This window comes from Equus przewalskii, chromosome 27, assembly GCF_037783145.1.
Source record: "Equus przewalskii isolate Varuska chromosome 27, EquPr2, whole genome shotgun sequence".
Taxonomy (NCBI): Eukaryota; Metazoa; Chordata; class Mammalia; order Perissodactyla; family Equidae; genus Equus; species Equus przewalskii.
Window position 1 is genome coordinate 1,172,534 of NC_091857.1, and position 21,153 is coordinate 1,193,686.

The window sequence follows — 21,153 nt, forward strand, 5'->3', positions numbered from 1 at the left end:
ATGCTACTACTTAATAATGCTGTTAGCTCTATAATGATAGTAAATACAAGAATCTCTAAGCATCAGGTTTTTTTTTACAGTATCTATGAAATTATGAAAATATCTCACAGGATGTTGTATGGATTAAATATTTTAGAATTTGTGGAATGCTATAAAGATTTTCATTTGACTGTACAAACAATATGCCTCCTATATCAATTGTCTCAATATTAATGTTGTAGGTATTTTAACAATCCAAAAATACCACCAATAGTTTACTAAATATTTTTTAATCCATGCACATGAATATTACTTCATTCCTTTGTAGGATGGGGCTAAGTAAAATTTTGAAACATGAAAAATAATTACGCGTAGGTAAGACTCACGCACTTACTGAAAGCATGTGATATGCTTACCTGTTAGGTGGTGTGCCTATCTATGAGTTTACTCCAACGACATCCTGATAAAGTCAAGTCAAAACATCAAAAACAAAGCCGCCATATTTAAAATTTAGGCCATTGGGGGCAAAATTATAAATTTCAAGTGTTAGATCAAAACAAATGAGAATAAAATTTAACAGGAATGAAGGGCTTACTATCTGTTGGATTATGTTTGTGATATCCCAAAGTTTATCATTCTAGGATACCTGCTGGCAGATGGCTAGTCCGTTGCAGACTTTTTCACAAATGGCAATGTATTCCACATTGACCCATGCGACTTGCAGTCCAGTATGGATAGGAGAAATTATAAAGTACTGAAAGGGACATTTGATCCCCATTCCCATTCTTTACATGTGTTGGATAACTTTAGAACAAGGACGCTCTACAGTAGCACTAGTGACATTTTAGACCAGATTAATTCTTTGCTGTGGGGCTGTCCTGTGCACTGCAGGATATTTAGTAACATCTCTGGCCTCTACCCAGCACATTACTTGAGCATACCCCCAATTGTGACACCAAAATGTTTCCAGGCTGTGCCAAATATCCCCTGGGGAGCAAATCATCCCTATTACTGCTTTAGATGGTGTGTCACAAACCTTGCTCATCATGGGAAAATAATTCAAATGAGGTCCAGGATTTCTCTGGGATTTTGTGCAGACTAAGTGGGATTAACTTTTCTCTCTTTTTCTTTTTCTACCCTTGGCACACCCTCAATGGATATTTTCATTCCTCTTCTAGTTTAGAAAAGTAAGGGCCAAGTACATCAGCGCTAACCTTCTGATACCTGGGTTTTGGTAAATATAACAGCCCCCCTTTGAGATTTTTCTCTCTATTTTTCCATGTTTTATTTTATTTTTTTCCTGTTTTTCTTTTTGAAAAGGGGATAACTTCCTATTGCTAATGAAATTTAAATTAGACTTACAAATTAAGCATCAACTTCTTTACCACATGGCGGCATCAATGATCAAAGATTTTAATAAGAAATAAGTATAAGTATTTACTCCAACAGCAAACGCTAGGCAGGGCTAAAATTCATAAATGCCATCCCATTGGATGTGAGACACTGCATGAGCCCGTGAGGGCCCAATTTGGTTCTGAAATATAGTGAAAAAAGCTGGGTCCTATAAATTTTAGTTTTAACTAACTTGCACTTCATGATAAGACTCTCTACCTTCAAGCTGAGCATCCGTAGGTCTGAGACTATCAAAGTAAAATAAATTAAATATACAAGAGCCTGACTCACCAAATTTCCTAGAAGTAATGCAGAATTTATTCATACTTCTCTCTTGATTTGATCACAAAATTTCTCTCCCTCCCTCCTCCCACCCCAACAAATTCAAGCTTATATTGCTTGACTTGCTTTTTCTTTCTTTTTCAAGTTCAGAATTGCTTTCCCAGTTTCTATATGTGAGGGGAATTATTAAATTTTAGATGCTTTTCAAATAACTGCCAAACACATCCTTCAAAAGGTTATCCCAAAATTTGGATTTAATGAGAAAAAATGGTGCCATCATTTGGCATTACTTCTTTCTTGCCACAGTAAAAGGATTGTAATGTAACTGTTGTTAATGAGCTACAACTTTGAAATCAGTTGGCAATTTAAATTTTGGTTGCTAAGATGTTACTAGGCATTGTGAATATTGTAAAGCACAGTTACTGTAAAAATAATTTATGGAGATGTATTTTTTACAAAGACTTTAAAATGATTTTAAAGCAAAGAGAACTTAAAAAGAATCATTTACATATCCACATGGAAGCTCTCCAGATATTCACATATTTGAGAAAAGTCTCCAGTTGCCTGGAGGAAGCCCAGAATCATAGCATATGGAGTGTCTAAGACCTCAATTATAGAGGGACCTCTAATCTACACTGCAAAACTCAGGAGCGAATGTTTGTTCCCCACTTGTGCAGTGTGCAACGTAGAGCCAGCCCCGCCCTGCGCTGAGGTCTCAGCTATGCAGAGCTCAGTATTTGGGGCTGCAGGGGCGCTCTGTTCACTAGTTCCATTTGGATTCTTAAGTTTAGTAGGACTCAGGAGTCTTGGTTCCTGGGCTTGGCTATGAACCTACTATTTAATTTTAGCCAAGTTTCTTGACCTCTCTGTGTAGATATTTTGTAATTTATAAACTAAGAGTCATGGGAAACATAAAATTTGACTTTATGTTAAGTTTTATCTATCTCTGACTGCTTTCTGACTTATGAACTATAGCTCTTTCCACTTTCTAATTTCTATCTTAAACCTACATGAATATCAAGGGTGCTGACATTTTCAATGTTAATTATTTTGCACTCTTAAGGATGATCCTCGCTTTAGATTAAACTGCATATCTATTGGGTGTCATGTCTGGATTTACCACATGGAATTCTTACAGGAAGGTTAAAAGAAAAGACTAAAATGGTACAATAAGGCGCCGGGGGTTCTCTGGGCAGAGGCGTTTCACAGTTGCTGAACCCTAATCCAGGAGTAGTCGAAGTAGTCCAAAACCTCCTGCGCTTTGTCCAGAACCAGCAGTTACGGGAGGAATCAGACAGCAAACCTGTTCTCAAAAGATGCTGCAATTCAGTTCCCCGAGCTTAATGAATTTAGGCAGTTCAAACGAGACATTTGGCTAAAAGTCTGAATTTTTCAGACACTTAACTGAAATCAGTTCATTCAATATGAGTTACGGGGCTTCAAGACTTGATTTCTAAAGAAAAGTATAATTGCTGAAATCTCTGGACATTGAGGCATAATATCCCAAACCTGCCCCAATTTTTCTGCTAATTATATATACAAGTCTCTCACTGCTGATTTAGGAAATGCTTTGCTGATCCACCATTCACACTGCCTGCTTGTGAGCTCTATTAGGTCATACTTAGAGTGACAAAGGACTTGAGAGAGTTTATCTTAGTAAACTCTAAGTAATTGAGGGTTTAACCTGGTGGCAAACACTGGCTTCTCAGGTTAGAAGTGAAACTACAGAGAGAAATCATTTGGCTCAGGGATTCAGCACCTATGCATTGTCAGGGAGTAAACTCCTCTCACTCTAGACAATAGTAGGGAACAGGTGAGGGTAATCCAGGGAGACCCACAGGGGAGGCATCTGTTCTCCTCCCCAGGGCTCAAATCTAAAAGCCAGGGGGAGAGCTGCTCCTGCAGATGCCGCCTGCCGCAAGAGGTCAGAGATGATCTCTAGGGCAGCAAAAGCCCGTCCCTTAACTTTGGAGACTTTTCAACATTCTCTGAAATGCCTAAGAATTTCTAGAAACACAGAAAATCTTCACATTCTGCTCTAAGTAGTGCTGGCTATCCAGGGAAGAACATATCAATAAAGAACATTTCTGTTACTTTCATGTACATATGGTACAACATAAAATTAGGTCATCTGATGTATGACTCTCTCCAAAAAAAACAATGCAAAACTCAGAGATCAGGCTAAACATATCCCCTAACACGGGTATAGTTCCTTGCAAAGTTCAGTGAAGTTTTAAATGTTAAACTTTCTATTTTATATATACTCGATCCCTAATTTTTTAAAAAAGTTTACAGAAATTCATTTGAAAGTCTAAATTCTTAGCTCTCTGAACACAATTTCCAAAGAAGCAATATGTTAACTAACTCAGAAGGATCTACTTAATATAGCAGGAAGACTAAATATTTACAATAAAAATAATAAAAGAAATAGTATTACATATATTCTAGTAATTAACTAAGAAAAAGAGCATCATTTGAGTAAACTTGATTTGTGTAATATGGATGATTGAAAAAATAAGAAAAAATGAAATGATAGGCTCAGAAGCTTATAAATATCTGTTGAGACAATCTGATTAGACACCATGCCGAGGGCTCCCTTGTATGTCTGTGTTTAGCAAATCACTGCCTGAAATATGAGCAGTTCCACAGCTATGGCTAGCAAATGATGGAAGCAGATTTGAACTATAACATAAAGAATTATGGTTGAAAAAAGGTGATAGGACAGGAATGAGTCACATTATTAGCCCTTCCAGACCTTCAGTGGTGAGATTGGATTAGGATGGCGTGTACCTCCCAATGCCAAAGGAATTTGGGCCTGGTCAATGGCTTCAGAGTACCCAGGAAAAGCTTCAGGCAATGTGTCATCACATGTTTGAAAATGAGGGATAGTCACAAGTGAACTGGAAATAATCTCAGGAAGTGATTTTTCCTAAGCTTCCAGAGCTCACCACACTGCAGACTGAATCCGTCCCTACTGGCCTGATGTCGTTGTTGTTAGTGCTGCCCAGTTTACTCCCACTCTCAGAGGCCCGGTGGACAGCAGAGGGGCACCCTGTGCAGTCTTTTCCTGCCATCCTCTCACCTTCCGGTGCTGTATCACACAATGCTCCCCTACTATTTACAGAGTTTTCATGGCCAGTTTTTTCAGAAGTAGGTGGCCAGGTCCTTCTTCCTAGTCTGTCTTAGTCTGGAAGCTCTACTGAAACCTGTCCACCATGGTTGACCCTGCTGGTGTTTAAAATACCGGTGGCAGACCTTTCAGCATCACAGTAACACGCAGCCACCACAGTATGACAGCCGACAGACGGGTGGTGTGGCTCCCTGACCAGGAAACAAACAGGGGCCATGGTGCTTGCCGAATCTTAACCAGTAGACCAGCAGGGCTGGCTAACCTGATGTTTAAGTCTGAGTTAAATCATTAATCTGACTACTTAATTTGTCTTCCTGTAAAGTGAGCTTGTTGGAATTGGAGCAACGCTTAAAATTATTTTGTTAAATTGAAAATTAGTTAAAGCAAAATGAATCTGATCGATTAACCTCAATATTTACATTATTTTCTCCTTCAGTCTCACCAGTTCTCTGTCCTAGACATTTTATCAGAGAAACTCTGTCTGATCATCCTATCTAAAGCAGGAGCCCCGTACACCGCCCCATCTCTGTCTGACCCCCTGCCCTGCTCCGCCTCCGCTGGCCTGTTTGTTACCTGAACTCCCACTCTCGAGTGTAAGCACCTGGCTCAGGGCTGGGTGTGATTTACATCTGGGTCCTGTAGGCACTCCAGTATTTGTTGAACAAATGGATGATGCATTTTAGAGGAAACAGTTCCCATTAGAGACTGTGCAGAATACATTTACATACGGCTTCCTCACCGTGTTCCACTCCACAGTCACAGCTGTGACTGGATCTGAACAGGTTGTTTTCACATGTTAAAATGTTCCTGCTACCCGTCTCTCTGAAATGAGTGACCAGAAGGTACTAGATCTCTCAGTAAGTTTTGATGCAACATTGATAACTGAGATTGCTAAATCTGGCAGAGTTTTTCTGATTTTTGAATACATGGCTTTACTTTGTGAAGCTACAAAAGGCATATTCAAACTGATCCTAAGAGAGGAGGGAATAAATTCATGATTGACATCATTTATTTTTATCCAAAGTTTAAAATACATTACTATATGGAGGCCACTGATTAGATATTTACTAACAGCTTTTTTTACTCATGTGTAAATGACACATGAAATACATCACCTATCAAAATAATATAATTGCCTTTTTGTATCTTACCAGTTTTGGGTATGCATAACTTTTATACCTTGGGAATAGTGCAGAGCAAAGGCTCATGTTTTCTACTACGTATGTTCTTAGAACAGAGTTATCCTGAACAGGAGACTCTAACCACTTAGCTTTTTTTCTTTCTTTCTTTTGTATTTGGTGAGGAAGGTTGGCCCTGAGCTAACAGCTGTGCCAATCTTCCTCTTTTTGCTTGAGGAAGATTGTCACTGAACTAACATCTGTGCCAGTTTTCTTCTATTTTGTATGTGAGACGCTGCCACAGCATGGCTTTACAAGTGGTGTGTAGGTCCACACCCAGGATCCGAACTCATGAACCCTAAGCCCCTAAAGCAGAGTGCATGAACTAAATCACTATGCCACCAGGTCTGTCCCAACGACTTAGCTTTTAACCACTTGCTTTAGCCACTTTTTTTTTAATCTTGCAAATGAAATTAGATAAGACAAAGTTGTACTAGACTATTTCTGTCACCAACTTGGCAGAGTGACAGAGCTAAAAACCAAATAAGTTATTATTTAAAATAGGATTTCTTTCTCCTATCACTTGACACATAATGCCTATGATAACTTTTCAGTTGGTTTTATCTTCTAAAAATTAAATAGATGTTAATTGGCCATAGAGCAATGTAACAAAAGGCAGAACCTTCTCATGCAATGTAAACGTGCAATGGGTAAGCACTCGGCATGCATCTTCAGAACAGAAATATGACGAAGAAATTTAACAGTGAAGAATAGAACCAGGAACAGATCATTTGGTTTTCTCAAATTTCCCAAATCAGTTTCTGTGGTAATTATGCTCCTAAAATGAATTTGGGGGCTTGAGAATTAGATTGGTTTTATATGACACAAATATAAATTAGATAAAAATCTCTATTTTCTCTAGCTTGATCCTGTACAAAACAGCAAATCAAGCATTATCATGTTGGAATTTTGTATCCCATCTATTTCAATATATGAATGTAAGAATGTTCATATGCACAGATGCACGATTAAAATGCTAATCTGTTTAAAAGGAAATTTCATAAGAGGAAGGATTGAAAAGTTATTCACTGGTAAATAGTTCTCACCAATAATACCATGGTTCTGTTAGAGTGAAATAAAGTAAATTAGCAGTTCAGTGCACACAAAAAAAGAAGCAAGTCATAACTATACTTTGAAATTCACATGATGGGAAACCAAAGAGAGGGAATTCGTTGCTTTTCTCAACAACAAAAGTTCTCTGACGGTTAAATTTGCAGAGCTCAACGCTCCACTCACACCCATCCCCAGTGAAATCCGGGCCTTTGCGGTGACCCGCAGCCTTTGTATGCAGCTACAGTTATGCTTTCAAGGCTTTTCTTCAAACAGGTGCTATCACATCATACCACATCACAAGTCAGATTTTGTATCATTCAATAACTACTAAAATATTTATTTAGTTTTAAGGGTGTTTTTCCTGATACAGTATCTATAACAGTGATTCTCAAAGTGTCAACCAAGCATTTCTGAGTGTCCCCAAGAGCATTTCAGTGAGTCCACAAGATTGAACTATTTTCATCATAATACTATAAGATGACACCTTTCTCACTGTCCACACCCCACGGATGTAGAGTGGGGTTCTACAAAGGTTACAGCATGCATCATGACACTGTAATGGAAAGCGTCAATGTTTGGAATTTTGCATAATTCAGTAGTGAGTAACAGGGAGAAATAACCAGAAGTGAATATGGAAGAAAAATCTGGTTTCCTACTCAATATCCTTATGATAAAAGAAAACACAAAAAAGTGTATATTGTCAACTTAGCCTACCCTTTCTTTTCAGGCATCTATCGAGGACGTAGAAAGGAAAGCTGGAGACATACTTGAGACACTATCAAAAGCAGCATGGGTCACGTCTGACAAATTGTTGTGAGTTTTAAGACCAAGTATTTTCTCAACTGCTTACATGCTCCCTCCAGTTTAAGACGTTTTATGTACAGAATCAGCCGATATGATTTCTGTTCTAGTGTGCTACCCACTGCTTGGTCTTAGTGCAACTACCCCCTCCCTGCCGGCAGCTGCTTCCAGAGGAGCAACCCGGGAAGGTCTGATGCCAGGAGGCACTGGATGCTAACTTCTGAATCGGACTGATGACTGATGCTGGGTGACACACGTCCAGAGTGGCTAAAGTAACATGAGTGGCTTTTTAAAGCACATTAACCAGAATGTGTTTACCCAAAAGAGGGCCTTGACACACTATTTTAAATGGTAAACTTGTTTTTCTGAAATAACTATAATCATAGCATGCTAAATCAAATAAATAAGATCTATGTCTAAGCTGGATAATACTATTTTTGGCTATAAAAACAGACTTTACTATACAATAATATACTGCTTTTCTTTTCTTTTCTTTTTTATGAGGAATTTTCACCCTGAGCTAACATCTGTTGCCAATCCTCCTCTTTCGCTGAGGAAGACTGGCCCTGACCTCACATCCGTGCCCATCTTCCTCTACTTTATACATGGGATGCCTACCACAGCATGGCTTGCCAAGCAGTGCCATGTCCACACCCGGGATCCGAACCAGTGAACCTCAGGCCACCAAAGCAGAACTTGCGCACTTAATGGCTGTGCCACTGGGCCAGCCCCTATGCTGCTTTTCTTACTAACTATAAGCTTATTGACACCAGAGATTTTATGTTAAACAGTCTGCAGTGATGGTATCATTCACAATGTAGTTTTAAAGATAATTTCAAAAGAGGAAGTCCTGAAACATTTTGTGCAATAGCAGTGTTCCTGCAATGAGGGCATGTTCCCAAAAACACAACTCAGTATGGCCACACTCACTCAGTGGTTTCAGTGTGTTCAAAAAACGAAACAGCAGCCCTATTACTTTACAACCGTACCTTGTATTTTAGGATAAATTATAAAATTATTGTACCAAAGAAGGCTTATTGTGGGAGATTAAATCAAAGATTTCTAAATTATTCTAGACATGCAGATGCAAATTATGGCTTCTCAGAAGGAAGCCAGGATCCCCACAGACATTTTAAGGAGTTCCCAGGAAATACAAGGATGAACGTGAAGAACGCGAAACAGCTATTTATTGGTAGGGAACGAGACCACTTGGTTGGTGTGGTTTTAAAGAATCTTCTGAGACTGAAATACAAATGCAAAGAGCTGGTTGCACTTTTAGTTCACAAATGCTGGAGAGAAATTCTGATACAGCAAAACCATTCTACTAAGGTTCAAGAAGTGATCTTCAGGATCACTTGGTCCTGACAAGGTAACAATCAGTATATAAGAAGCTCTGAAAGTCAACCCAGTATATTCTCCAGAGAGTGGACAATCTGGATTTGGATGAAGTTTTCAAGTTCCTACAAGAGAAATTGTTCCTTCAAGTATCCTAGAAATCAAGACTAGTATTGAGACCAAGGATGATCTTGTTTAACAATGAGATATGGCATGGAGATTAGAACCTGACTGAATTACCAGAAAGTTAATATTTCAAATAAAGTCCTTTTAATCACATACCTTTTACTAAAACTGGATATATTTCTTACATAAAGTGACTGCTGTAATAAGGACAATGTCAGACTGAATGATACTTTTCATGGAGTGTGTTAAAAACCATACAGTAGGGGCTGGCCCCATGGCCGAGTGGTTAAGTTTGCACGCTCCGCTGCAGGCGGCCCAGTGTTTCGTTGGTTGGAATCCTGGGTGTGGACATGTCACTGCTCATCAAACCATACTGAGGAAGCGTCCCACATGCCACAACTAGAAGGACCCACAACAAACAAAACTGGGGGGCTTTGCGGAGAAAAAGGAAAAAAATAACACCTTTAAAAAAATTTAAAAAAACAAAAACAAACCATACAGTAGCAGAAGTTCATGAGGTTTATCTTTAGTAGGCAGAGTAGCAGTGAGGAGAATAAAAAACATTCCTCAAAACAATAAAAATATCATCTGTTGCGTATAATGTGTCCTGGGGTGGTAAATTATGCTTAAAAGTGATGCTTGGCTGCAGAATGCTGGCTGACTAATTTTTCTGGAGATCAGAGAAGGATCACTAAAAAGCACTATCGCGATATCTACCCACGATTTGCAATTTCATCAAGTTTTCAGAGCTGAGTAGTCATAGTCACTGTTATAAATTTAATTCAGCTAGCTGCTGGATATAAAATTTTCTTTTTTTTCTCTTGCTCTTAACCTAATGAACTTTGTTCCTGAGAACAACATTTTATGCAGGGTACCTTTTTAAAAAATACTTGCATTCAAGAACAAAGCGAGAGTCTAATTGAAAATGGGAAATACAGGCAAGGGTGCGATATATGCAGCCAGCAGGAGAGCTCTGGCTCCTCAGTCAGGGCCTCTAGGACCAGCCCAGGACACAGGCTTCTGATGCTTCATTGTGTTTTCATTTGTAGATGAAACTTGGTCTGGCGCTTTGGGCTCTTTCTCAGAGAGTGATACAGATGCCAGGTGACAATCTTAGTGGTTGTTAGTGGAGCTATTGAGATTAGCGATTTCTGAAAAGCATGAGTTGTTTTTGCAATGAGTAATAAGCTTTAAAATTAAAACAAGCAGAATACAGCAGAATTGACTGTTTTTTAAAATTGCCTGTTCTTTGGCTGGTGAGAGAATGAGGAACAGGCTCCTTTATCTGTTGCCACTAAGAGCGAAAATCGATAACAAACTATATGGAAAACAACAGGGCAATTCGTATGCCCAAATCCTCACATACTGGCACACATTTTGACTCAGGAATTTTGATTCTAGAAAGTTTTCCTGAGGACACAATTATGAACAGACATAAACTACATAACAAGGTTGATATCAAAGTAATGTTAATAGTATCAAAACATTGGAATTCTGCCTAATTAATACTGCATTGGTGAAATAAATTAGACACATAAAATAGAGTACTATACATTATTTAATGATGTAATAAAAAGAATATTTAATCATCTGGACAATTCCATATTTTATATTTTAAGTTAAAAAAGTAGATTGCAAAACACTGAATTTATATATAAAGAAAATACTGGATTTATTGATAAGCGGAAATAATTTTATATATCAGTTCATATTGTATGATCCATTTTTATAACTATATGCATAGTTAGGAATTATTTATGTATGAAAATACATAGAAAAACATTTTGAAAGGATAAAATTAAAACATTAAAACTGGTTATCTTTGAGTAGTATCATTAGCAGTTTTTAAAAAAAACATTTTTCTGCCATGAAAAAATTTTTCCAAAGAAATGATACTTCAAAGAAATCTGCCAGTAAATATATGAAGAAACAATCAAATGCATTTTGAATCAAAGAGATGCAAATTAAAAGTTATATACAATTTCTCACAAATGATAAGTAAGTAAACATTAAAAATAATGATAATACCTACTTTTATCAGGAGTGCAGTGAAGTGTCCTTTTAAAATAGGCACCGACTCCTTGACACAGAAAATCCACTTTTAGGAGTATATCGTAGGGAAATCATCAGACTCATACAATTAGGAAATGTAGAGGAATCATTTTATACATTTGTATAAAATATTGAAAAACTAGATATAATAACAATTTGTCCAATAATTAAAGTTTGGGTTAAAAAAATGGTACAACCAGAAAATAAAATACATCAAACTGCTAAAAATGAAAACCTAAACATCATTTATTGACAGTAAAATATATTCAAGAGGTATATTGCTAAGGAGAAAACAGGCTATCCAGTCATATTATGAATAATCCTATTTTAATTTTGGATTCAGGCATATGTGTGTATATATAGGAATGCAGAAAAAATCTGGAAGAATTGACTGACAAAGTTACAAATATTTTATGTGGGTGGCACAATTATGGATGACTTTTCTCCTTTTTATTGCTTCGTTTTGAAATTCTTATAATTTGAACATGTGGTACTTAACGTAAACGTAAATTTTAAAATGCTTTAAAATTATGTGTAGCTTCATGGGGGTACTGAGAATTTACCCAATTTGCTTACTATAAGTGGCTCAACCACGATGAAAAGATAGGTAAACACAAAAACACCAAGACTTCAGGCATGTGAGAACCTAGCTGCCTTTTCAGGTGTAGAAGCATTAAATCAATATACGGAATTTCAGAATTAAAATCATTGCCCGCCTTGTGAACAATGACCATCTATTTTCCAGTGACAAGTAATAGTATTGGAACGTTAAAGGATAAGTTTCATTTTGGGGGAAGATATAATTGATAAAGTATTTTGGGACATGATTTCTATTTGTTTGCAAGTCAGCATAATACAAAATGGAAAACAAAGATAAAAGGAAAAAACATCAAGTTACTCACTCTTGTTGTGTAGGCAGCTTCTGGGTCATCCTCCAGAACACGTGAAAGTCCAAAATCAGAAACCTTACACACCAAATTACTGTTGATCAAGATGTTCCGAGCAGCGAGGTCCCGGTGAACATAGCCCATGTCTGAGAGGTACTTCATGCCAGACGCTATCCCTCGGAGCATCCCCACTAGCTGGATGACGGTAAACTGGGCATCGTGTTTCTGAGAAGTATTTCAAAGGTACAATTATTCCTAATGATAGAGCTTCCTTAAAATCTCACATATTGAATTGCAAAAACCCTGACTATATACATTTTATTTCTAAGCACTCCAGCCTAACAAGATATGTGAATAAATGGAAACAAGGGTAAAACAAAAGAGCACAGTAGCTGCATTACCAGATACTTTGTCATAGGATGTACCCTAATATTCTTTGACTTCTGGTTCAAAACTAGGACTTCACAGGTCTTTGTGTGACACACACACACTCCGCCCTGGAAACTTTAAGGTCAAGAAAAACAAAATGAAGTGGATCCTCTTGCTATTTTAGGTTTTTATTTATTTGGATTAAATGTTCATTTTTCCTTCTTGCTTTCCCGATATTTTATTAATTGCTTCAAATAAGGTAGATAATAAATTTTTAATTATCATCATAAATAATTAGTTCAAGATTAGTCAAAAATATTTACTAAATATTTGCTTTTCTATCTAAACCTGAGTTATAGGATATAAAATAGAAAGCGATAGGAGACACAGCCAAAGACTCCTGGATTTAGAAAAGCTTCTGATCTATTTGAATCAAAGTAGAAACATATCGTTTATACGATAGATAGAGAGATACATACATACATACATATATGTATGCCTACATAGATAAACATAAAATTCCATGTCTAGTTATATCTACACAAACAATAATATTTTAAAAGAATACTTATTTATAATGGTTTTAATTACCCAATTTAGAAAACACTTTTGAAATATGTTTGTGAAAATAATTGCTAATAAAAATTTTATTTGTCTCATGAACATTAAAATAGAGAATATAATTTTTTATGCATAGAAAATTTAGAATTTTCCTCCATGATTACGACTAGCACTTATGCGATACCTGTACCTTACCTCTTGCTCTCTCTATTAAACGGTGCTGAAGCACCTGGAGGACATGTGCAATGTCTCTTCTATTACCTGCACTGAGTGACTGGTGATTGGCAGTGTCTTGTACTCCATACAATTTTTGTATGTCTTTGAACATAAGATTTGTTGAAATAATTACAAAATAAATCTTCTAAATTTAAGCAATTAAAATATATATATATCCCACCAAATCATCTCTCTGAATCGAGAGTACTTTTGCATTATAGCACATGCTTATTTTCTGAGTGGACAGTCCTGTGTGATAGACAGACGGTCTTCTATCTTACAGCAGACCAAGGTTGCTTTAAATAAAGAAAAGGGAGTATTTCTGTTTTACATCAATGTTATTTACACCTTTAGGATTTTTTAAAATTTTTATTTTGACTGACATGAATCTTGCCAGTACAAAAAGACTGAAGAAGATTGCACAAAAGTGTTTTAAAAATATAAACTATTAGCATTTCGATGCTGCAAGATAAAGGTGCAGTTTTACAGTTTTCCTCTTGCTACTTAGCTCCAGCAAATTTCAGTTTTACTTTAAATTTTGATTATCTAATTGCTTGGCACAATATTAGAGGTGGTCTCTAACATTTTCAGTAATTGATTCCATATTTACGTATATTTGTGCACAGATAGATAGAGCAATAGGTAGACAGATACATACATACATACATACCTAAAGATAGAGATATATGAATGTGTATATAAAATATTCTACTTACACGTAAGAAACCGTCCAAGGAACCATTCTCCATGTATTCTGTGACAATCATAACTGGTTTACCTACATACATGGTAAATAATAAATTAAATAAATAATCATCAGTAGGGTTCAAAAAATATGCAATGGGCATATATACAGTCACACGTTGCTGAATGATGGGAATACATGTTGAGAAATATATTGTTAGTGAAATTCATCATTGTGCGAACATGGTAGAGTGTCCTGAAAGGACACAGAATTTTCCCCGAAACTTAACTCTTTAACGTGAGGATTATCTTAGGCTGATTATTTGTAAGAAAACAAAGACTTAGAAAAATTTTCTTATCTTCCCCTTAACTGCCTAAAAGAATTCAGATTTTAAAAACCTGTCTTAGAAAGTGAGCTGTCACCTTCCCATAACATGAAGTGGTTGGCAGACAGGGAGGAACCTAGAAAAGCCTGTTGCTGGGCTCCCTTCTGTGTCTTCTGTTTCTGTGGCCAAACACTTGTTTTCCAAATGTTTGCTCCTTTTCACCTACCTGTGAATTGCCTTCCTTCCCTTTGTAGTCCCTGACTCTCTCTATCCCCAAAATCTTCTTTTGTTTTTAGCTGAAGATGGTATTTAAGGTGAGAGCTTTGGCCATTTCGGTGAGTTAGTTTTCCTGGGTTTCTCCCAGGTATACATGTTATTAAACTTTTGTTTTCCTCCTAATATTCTGTCTTATGTGAATTTAATTACAAGACCAATCAGAGGAACGTAGAAGGGTAGAGGGAAATTTCTTCCTCGTCTAGAGTACTTACACAAACCTAAATGGTATAGCCTACTACACATCAAGGCTCTATGGTATTCATCTTATGGGACCACTGTCATCTACGCATCCATGGCTGATGGAAATGTCTTTATGCTGCACATGACTGCAGTACACTTTGATACACCTGATGAATTAAAAAATGTGAAAGCTTTCCTTGTCCTCCAAATTTTGCAGTTTCAATGAAAAAAACTCTAAATTTCAGTAGAAAATAAAACTAAAAAGAAAAAAATTGAAGAAGATTGGTTCTCAGAGCCAGGACCCATAATCTATGATATCTAAATAGGCTTATTTGGCACGGTTTCATATGAACACAAAACATGGCCTTTTCTTCCAACTTCACCTTCACTGATCTACAAAATCAAGTATTTCTGCCTTCAAGCCCAAGACAGGGTCATGAATCCCACAATCATTTATTCATTCTACAGGCATTTACAAAGCTATGTGCTAGGTTTTCTTTTTTGTGCAGGCTGGTCAAGAGCAAATGAATACCTACCTTTGTGGACCCTACGTGTGAATTACAAAACAAGACTAGCGGTTATAACCTTTTGTATTTACATTCAACGAACACATGAAAAATGATAAAATCCAAGATAACTATGTTTATAAGGAAAACAAAATGTAAATTGCTATTGGCACTAACTTGTAAAAACCATTTGGGAATTATGTTGCCTTAAATACCATTAAACCTTTTAACAAACATTTTAATGTATTTATATAGCACTTATTATGTGCAAGATGCTGGTTTAATTATTTTATATATACTAAGATTAATTACTATAATTTACATTTTACACATGAGAAAACTGAGATATGCAGAGGTTACTTAACTTGTTGGACATCACATAGAAAATACATTATAAAGACAAAATTTGCAACCTGAATACACTATGCTGTTACTTTGGGAAATTTATACTGAGGGAAACATTTAAAATAAGAAAAAGCATTAGACACAAAGGTGCTAATTATACGAACATAGATCTACCAATAGAATGAATGTTAAACCACAGGTAATGGTTGAGGCATTTGTTGGGTGTCGATTCTATGGATTATTCTGAATTAAAATGATGACTCGAAGACTTTAGCACTTCAGACACTTGTTACAGTGTAATGTTATGTGAACAAAGCTGAAAATGCAACTCTTTTTACATTATGACATCAACTAGGAAAATAAGAAATGCAAAACAGACATTTATAAAGGAAAAGGAAATATGGAAAGTGGACATTTTTGATATACAGGAAACACTGGTAAATTTTTGCACAATTAGAACTATGTAACATTGCATTAGAACTTGGCTTATATTACAACACTTCAACCTCACATCCTCCTCATGCTTTGGTAATATGCATTATTCTCATTTTATGGCTTCCTCAACTGAAAGCATTGTGGATTTAAGACATTTTCTGAAGTTACTCTATTAGCTAGTACTCTAGCAGACCCCGAACTTGGTAACCCTGGTTTCGAAGCCTACACATATTACCACATTGTAATTCTCTTCCTTTATTGTTGCTATAATATTATTTTAATTATAAATCCATCATGTTACAAAAATAAGGAAGATCACTCCTCCTCTAACTCTAGGAGGTCGGAGTTAAGTGCTGATTGAACAAATAATAGACTTTAACAAACATCCATGTACACCTAATTAAAGAGTGCACTTTTAATTCTTCCTTATATGTGCCTTCTCTATCTTGCAGGTTAGTTTGCCATTCTGAAGCTAGAAAATAGCTTTGTCTTCTTGCTTTTTCCTTTCATAGGTGAAAACTCAATTCATACTAGTTGTGAATTATGGCTTAGTACCATTAAGCTTATACTTAATACATTTAGTACTTGACTATATTCCAAATTGTATGTCTAATTTATTGAGGCGAGAAAAATTGTTTAAATTCTACAAATTTCTCAGATAATTTTCATATACATAACAATCAACTGATATATCAATCTGTTTTCCATGAAGACATGGATTTAGTAATATACTTTTGGTTAACATCACGTATATCTATTTAATCTGGTAATGTCTGAGAAGTCAATTTAGCCAAAACTTCGAGCCTCCAGAACTTGCTTCTTCAAAATACAAACTAAACTTTATTTGACAATATTCAGGAAGAAAGGAAAGATTCTACCCGTTCTTGGAAGCTTCTGTCTCTCCTGAACTAGTACATTAAATACCTAAAGACTTGTTCCAGAGACCTGACCTGAAATTAATGAATGAATGAATGAAATCCTGCGTGTGCATGTTCTCCATAAATCACTGTGAATTTTTATGTTCCTTCCCTAATACAATTCTAGGAAGAACAATATGCTGTCACCATCCAGTGTACCCCTTGACTGCACTCAGGTTATTCTGCTAGTACAGGCAGCGCTCAACTACAGTGGCCAGTTCCTGGGTTGGTGTGTTACCACGACACTTTTCCTTCTGGCTCCCAGCCATAGGACCATTTCATTTCTTGTGAGCATGTCTAGTAGAATGTTTGGCGATGGAAATAAAAGCAGCTGAAAAATCAAACCAGTCAATTAAGCCAAAGCCCCATGACCATTCAGAAATCAGATTAGGGTGCATTTCATTCTATAATTTAGGTATTTGTAAACACATAAGTTAAGGTGGACAAGTCTGAAAATGTGCTTTGCATTAAGTTCAAAGATTCAGCAAATCCAAATGTACAAAGAGTAAACAGAATCACAAATATTCTACCTTGGAATGCGGTATCTTCATTCAGTTTCCCATGTGATTTTGATTATGATAAATAGGGTTAAAGGAAAAGAGACTGTCTGCAATCATGGTGAGAACTAGTTCTAACATGAATAAATATAGCTGGAAATATTTATAAAAGGCCAGCTCATCTGCGCATAATGCAATGTATTTCTATCTAAGTCTGCCTGCTCTTTCATGTGTATTTTGATGTAGAAATGACATTATCAGCTTTTTCAAGACAGAACCTATATCATCAGTCACTGCCCTCAGAGATCCTAAAATGCCTCTGAGTGTACAGATTAAACCCAGTGAAAGTATTGTTGCATACCTAGCTGAACTGAAACTCCATCAAAAATGAGCAAAACAAAATTCACAGTGGAATTTTGCTATCGTTCTTAAATTGATTTGTGAGTACAGACCAAATCCTGATCTTTCATAATTATAAGGTTAAAGGAAGCAAATCAGTCTGTTATAATCAGTTCGTTCCCCAGCTATTCCCAGTGGCTCAGAGATATTACTAATCCTTGAACCACTGTTTGATGACAGAAGAAATGATTCTAAATATCTAAGAATTCCAGGTTCAGCACTAGCTATTTCATGATAACCTTCTTCATTACATCTTCTATATCAAGAAGAGTAGGATAATGTGATAAATACATATGCCAGACATAGAAATATTTTATTGCAATTAGCAAATAATTGTTGGCCTTAAGTTGAAATATTTTCACTCAAACATAAAATGTATTTATCAATGATTAAAATATTACAAATTATTGAAATTTATTTCATTTCCAAAGGAAACTCTATTAACTCCTATTAACAGTAATTGTGTTTCACATACTCTGTGTCTTATTTTCAAAAGACTTAAACACACTCTAATACATAGGTGTGATTTATAAAATCAAAGTATTTAACCTTATCTATCATCCAGCATTCATTATTAGTGTCATGTAATTAGTATCAGGGTAGAAGCAAAAAAACATAAACAGGAGAAGGAAAATTGAAGAAAATTGACAAAACATGTTTCATTGTTGCCACAAAAGATGATTTTAATCACTTTTGTTTAGAAAGAAAATGTCTTGGTTATAGATTTTCATGTACTATATGTAACTGAGTAATAGAAATATAGCAATTAACTGATTTAGGGCATTTTTCTGAGGATTTCCCATTAAATCATATAAAAATACAGGACAATCTTTTCCAAATTACATTTTAATCAAGACAGTATTCATGTTAAGAATGACCCTTATTGCATCCACTGGTCTATGAATTAATTTGGGCACGGGCCAACTCTGTTTTCTCTGTAGCTCTAAACTCAGCACCTAGCAGAGTGCTGGTTCCAATTGGGTAGATCACGGCTATCACTTGAGGCTGGCTAAGTGTAATCCCCCTTCAAACTCAGGATAAGGGACACTTTCTCAGAGCTTCCTCAGCCAACCACACTCTGTCAATCTTAACACATCGAGCACTGTACACACAGCTGACTTTAAAATTTTTAAGTATACTTATGCTTAATTTCAAACAAAATTTAATACCTTTAAAGACAGGAACAATACTTCTACTTTCCCTTATTCCAGTCAGAGCTGATTTGTACAATAAGTGCAATAACAATGAATGAACACAATAATCTGAATGTACTCAGTCTGATTTTTACAAGGACAGTTTAGTTTTTTGCCTTTTCAAACTTTCTACTTTTTATTTATTTTCTTGTCTAATTGCAATAATCAAGACCTTTGGCACAATAATGAATTGAAGAGATGAGAGCAGTCTTCTTGTTTCTACTTTAAAAGAAATGCTTTTAACGTTTCCCTGTTGCGTATGATGTTTATTAGTTTATTTGTTTTTGTTTTGGGAGTGTTTACATACGTTTATCAGGTATACATATTTTCTATGTATGATATGCTAAGAAAAAATTTTAAATTAAGATGTTTGCTTACTTTCTGCATCTACTGAGACTGACTTTTGCTTTTTTATCTATTTATGTGAATTTCTTGAAGGATTAAATATTAAACCAACTTTGCATTCTTGCAATAAAGTAAACTGGGGCATGATATAGTATCTCTTTTATTAAAAATAAGACCTATGGCTTCAAAATCATTCCAGTGTTATTGAATTCTTGTTTGTGTGTTACACTGAACTGTTATTTTCCTTTTGATAATATTCTTGTGTGATTTGATATCAAGATTTCACTAGCTTCGTGAGTTATGGGTGTTTCTTGTTCTCACTTTCTGCAAGCACTTGTGCAAGACCAGAATTACTCAGACAGTTATTAAACAAGTAGATCATTATATTTCTTCTTACTTTAGGAGAGTTACTATATATTTAAACTAGCACTCCTTAAAAGACAATCTTTGGGCACAGGCAAGTCATCCTCTAACAGATTTTATAAGTTGAATTTAATATTTCAAAAATATTAGAAACCCATCTTATCTAAATAACCGGGGAAAATACACAATAACATATTCTTTTGCAATTCAAATGTGGCCAAATCAACCAAGAGACATAAGCGGACAATGATGAAGAAAAAGGAAAGTTCTTTAAATGTGTAAAAATAGTATTCTCTGCCTTATTATTCTCTCCAATATATTGAGCAGAGATTTTCCTAATTTTGTTGATATGGGTACTTAGATAGACATATTCTGAGCTCATTCATCAAATTACAGTCATTAATGCATGATAACTTCATGTCATCCATTTCCAAAATTTATTAATTTTAACAAACTGTTTCTGTAAATTATTAATAAGACATAGTATATATATACACATATATATATATGCAGTCATGCATCACTTTACAATTGGGATATATTCTGAGAAATGCGTCATTAGGTGATTTCACTGTTGTGTGAACATCATAGTGTGTACTTACAGAAAGCTAGATGCTATAGCCTGCTACACACCTAGGCTATATGATAGTAATCTTATGGGACTACTGTCATACATGTGGTCAGTTTTTGACCGAAATGTCCTTATGCAGGGCGTGACTGTGTATTGTCTGTTAAGACTATGACATGGAATGTAGTACCCTCGAGGCAAGCGCAGAAGAAAACCTTTAGAGAAGAGGAAACAGAAAATAGCAAGAATTTGGCATTGTTGCTAAAGAAGGACGTCTTCTTCTGGTAACATTTCCTTATAATCTGTGCAGGTGACAGGAAGGTGCAAACAAATGAATAAGCTTTTGGTGTAAAGTGAACACTGACATCAATAGAGAAATATTTTAATTATGAGAAACTTTTTTAATGTTCTCCCCAAGACATCCCTCAACAATGCAAGGTTACAGTTAAGTTGCTTTATTTTTTTTTAATTTTCAGAAAATATTCCCTCCCTAAAGAACAACAAAACAACACATCAATCTCATCCATTGCAATTCCTTCTATTTCACTAGGTGAAAAGGTCTTCTTGGAGTCTGAACATCATTTGACTAATGATGTGATGGCAGAAATATCAAACATTTGGTAAAATCAAGTTCCATTTTTTGAACTTCAACTAAAATTGATAACACATGTTAGTACCAAGTTCTGAGCTGTGATTGTGCCCCTAGCTTTCTGCTATTTTGAAGATCAGAGACTCTCTCACCTTCTTTTGTTTAAGAT

At 35.7% G+C, this 21,153-nt stretch overlaps 1 protein-coding gene across 3 annotated transcripts in view; it reads right to left on the minus strand.

Moving 5' to 3' along the window:
• Positions 1-21,153, minus strand: part of EPHA3 (EPH receptor A3) — a 366,991-nt gene that overhangs the window by 35,552 nt on the left and 310,286 nt on the right. For all 3 annotated transcript variants that reach the window (XM_070597347.1, XM_070597348.1, XM_070597349.1), the window contains exons 12-13: positions 14,078-14,139; positions 12,231-12,440 (exon numbers count right to left, since the gene is read on the minus strand). In XM_070597347.1, coding sequence (XP_070453448.1) covers positions 12,231-12,440; positions 14,078-14,139 — 272 coding nt within the window. The remainder of the gene's footprint in view (positions 1-12,230; positions 12,441-14,077; positions 14,140-21,153) is intronic.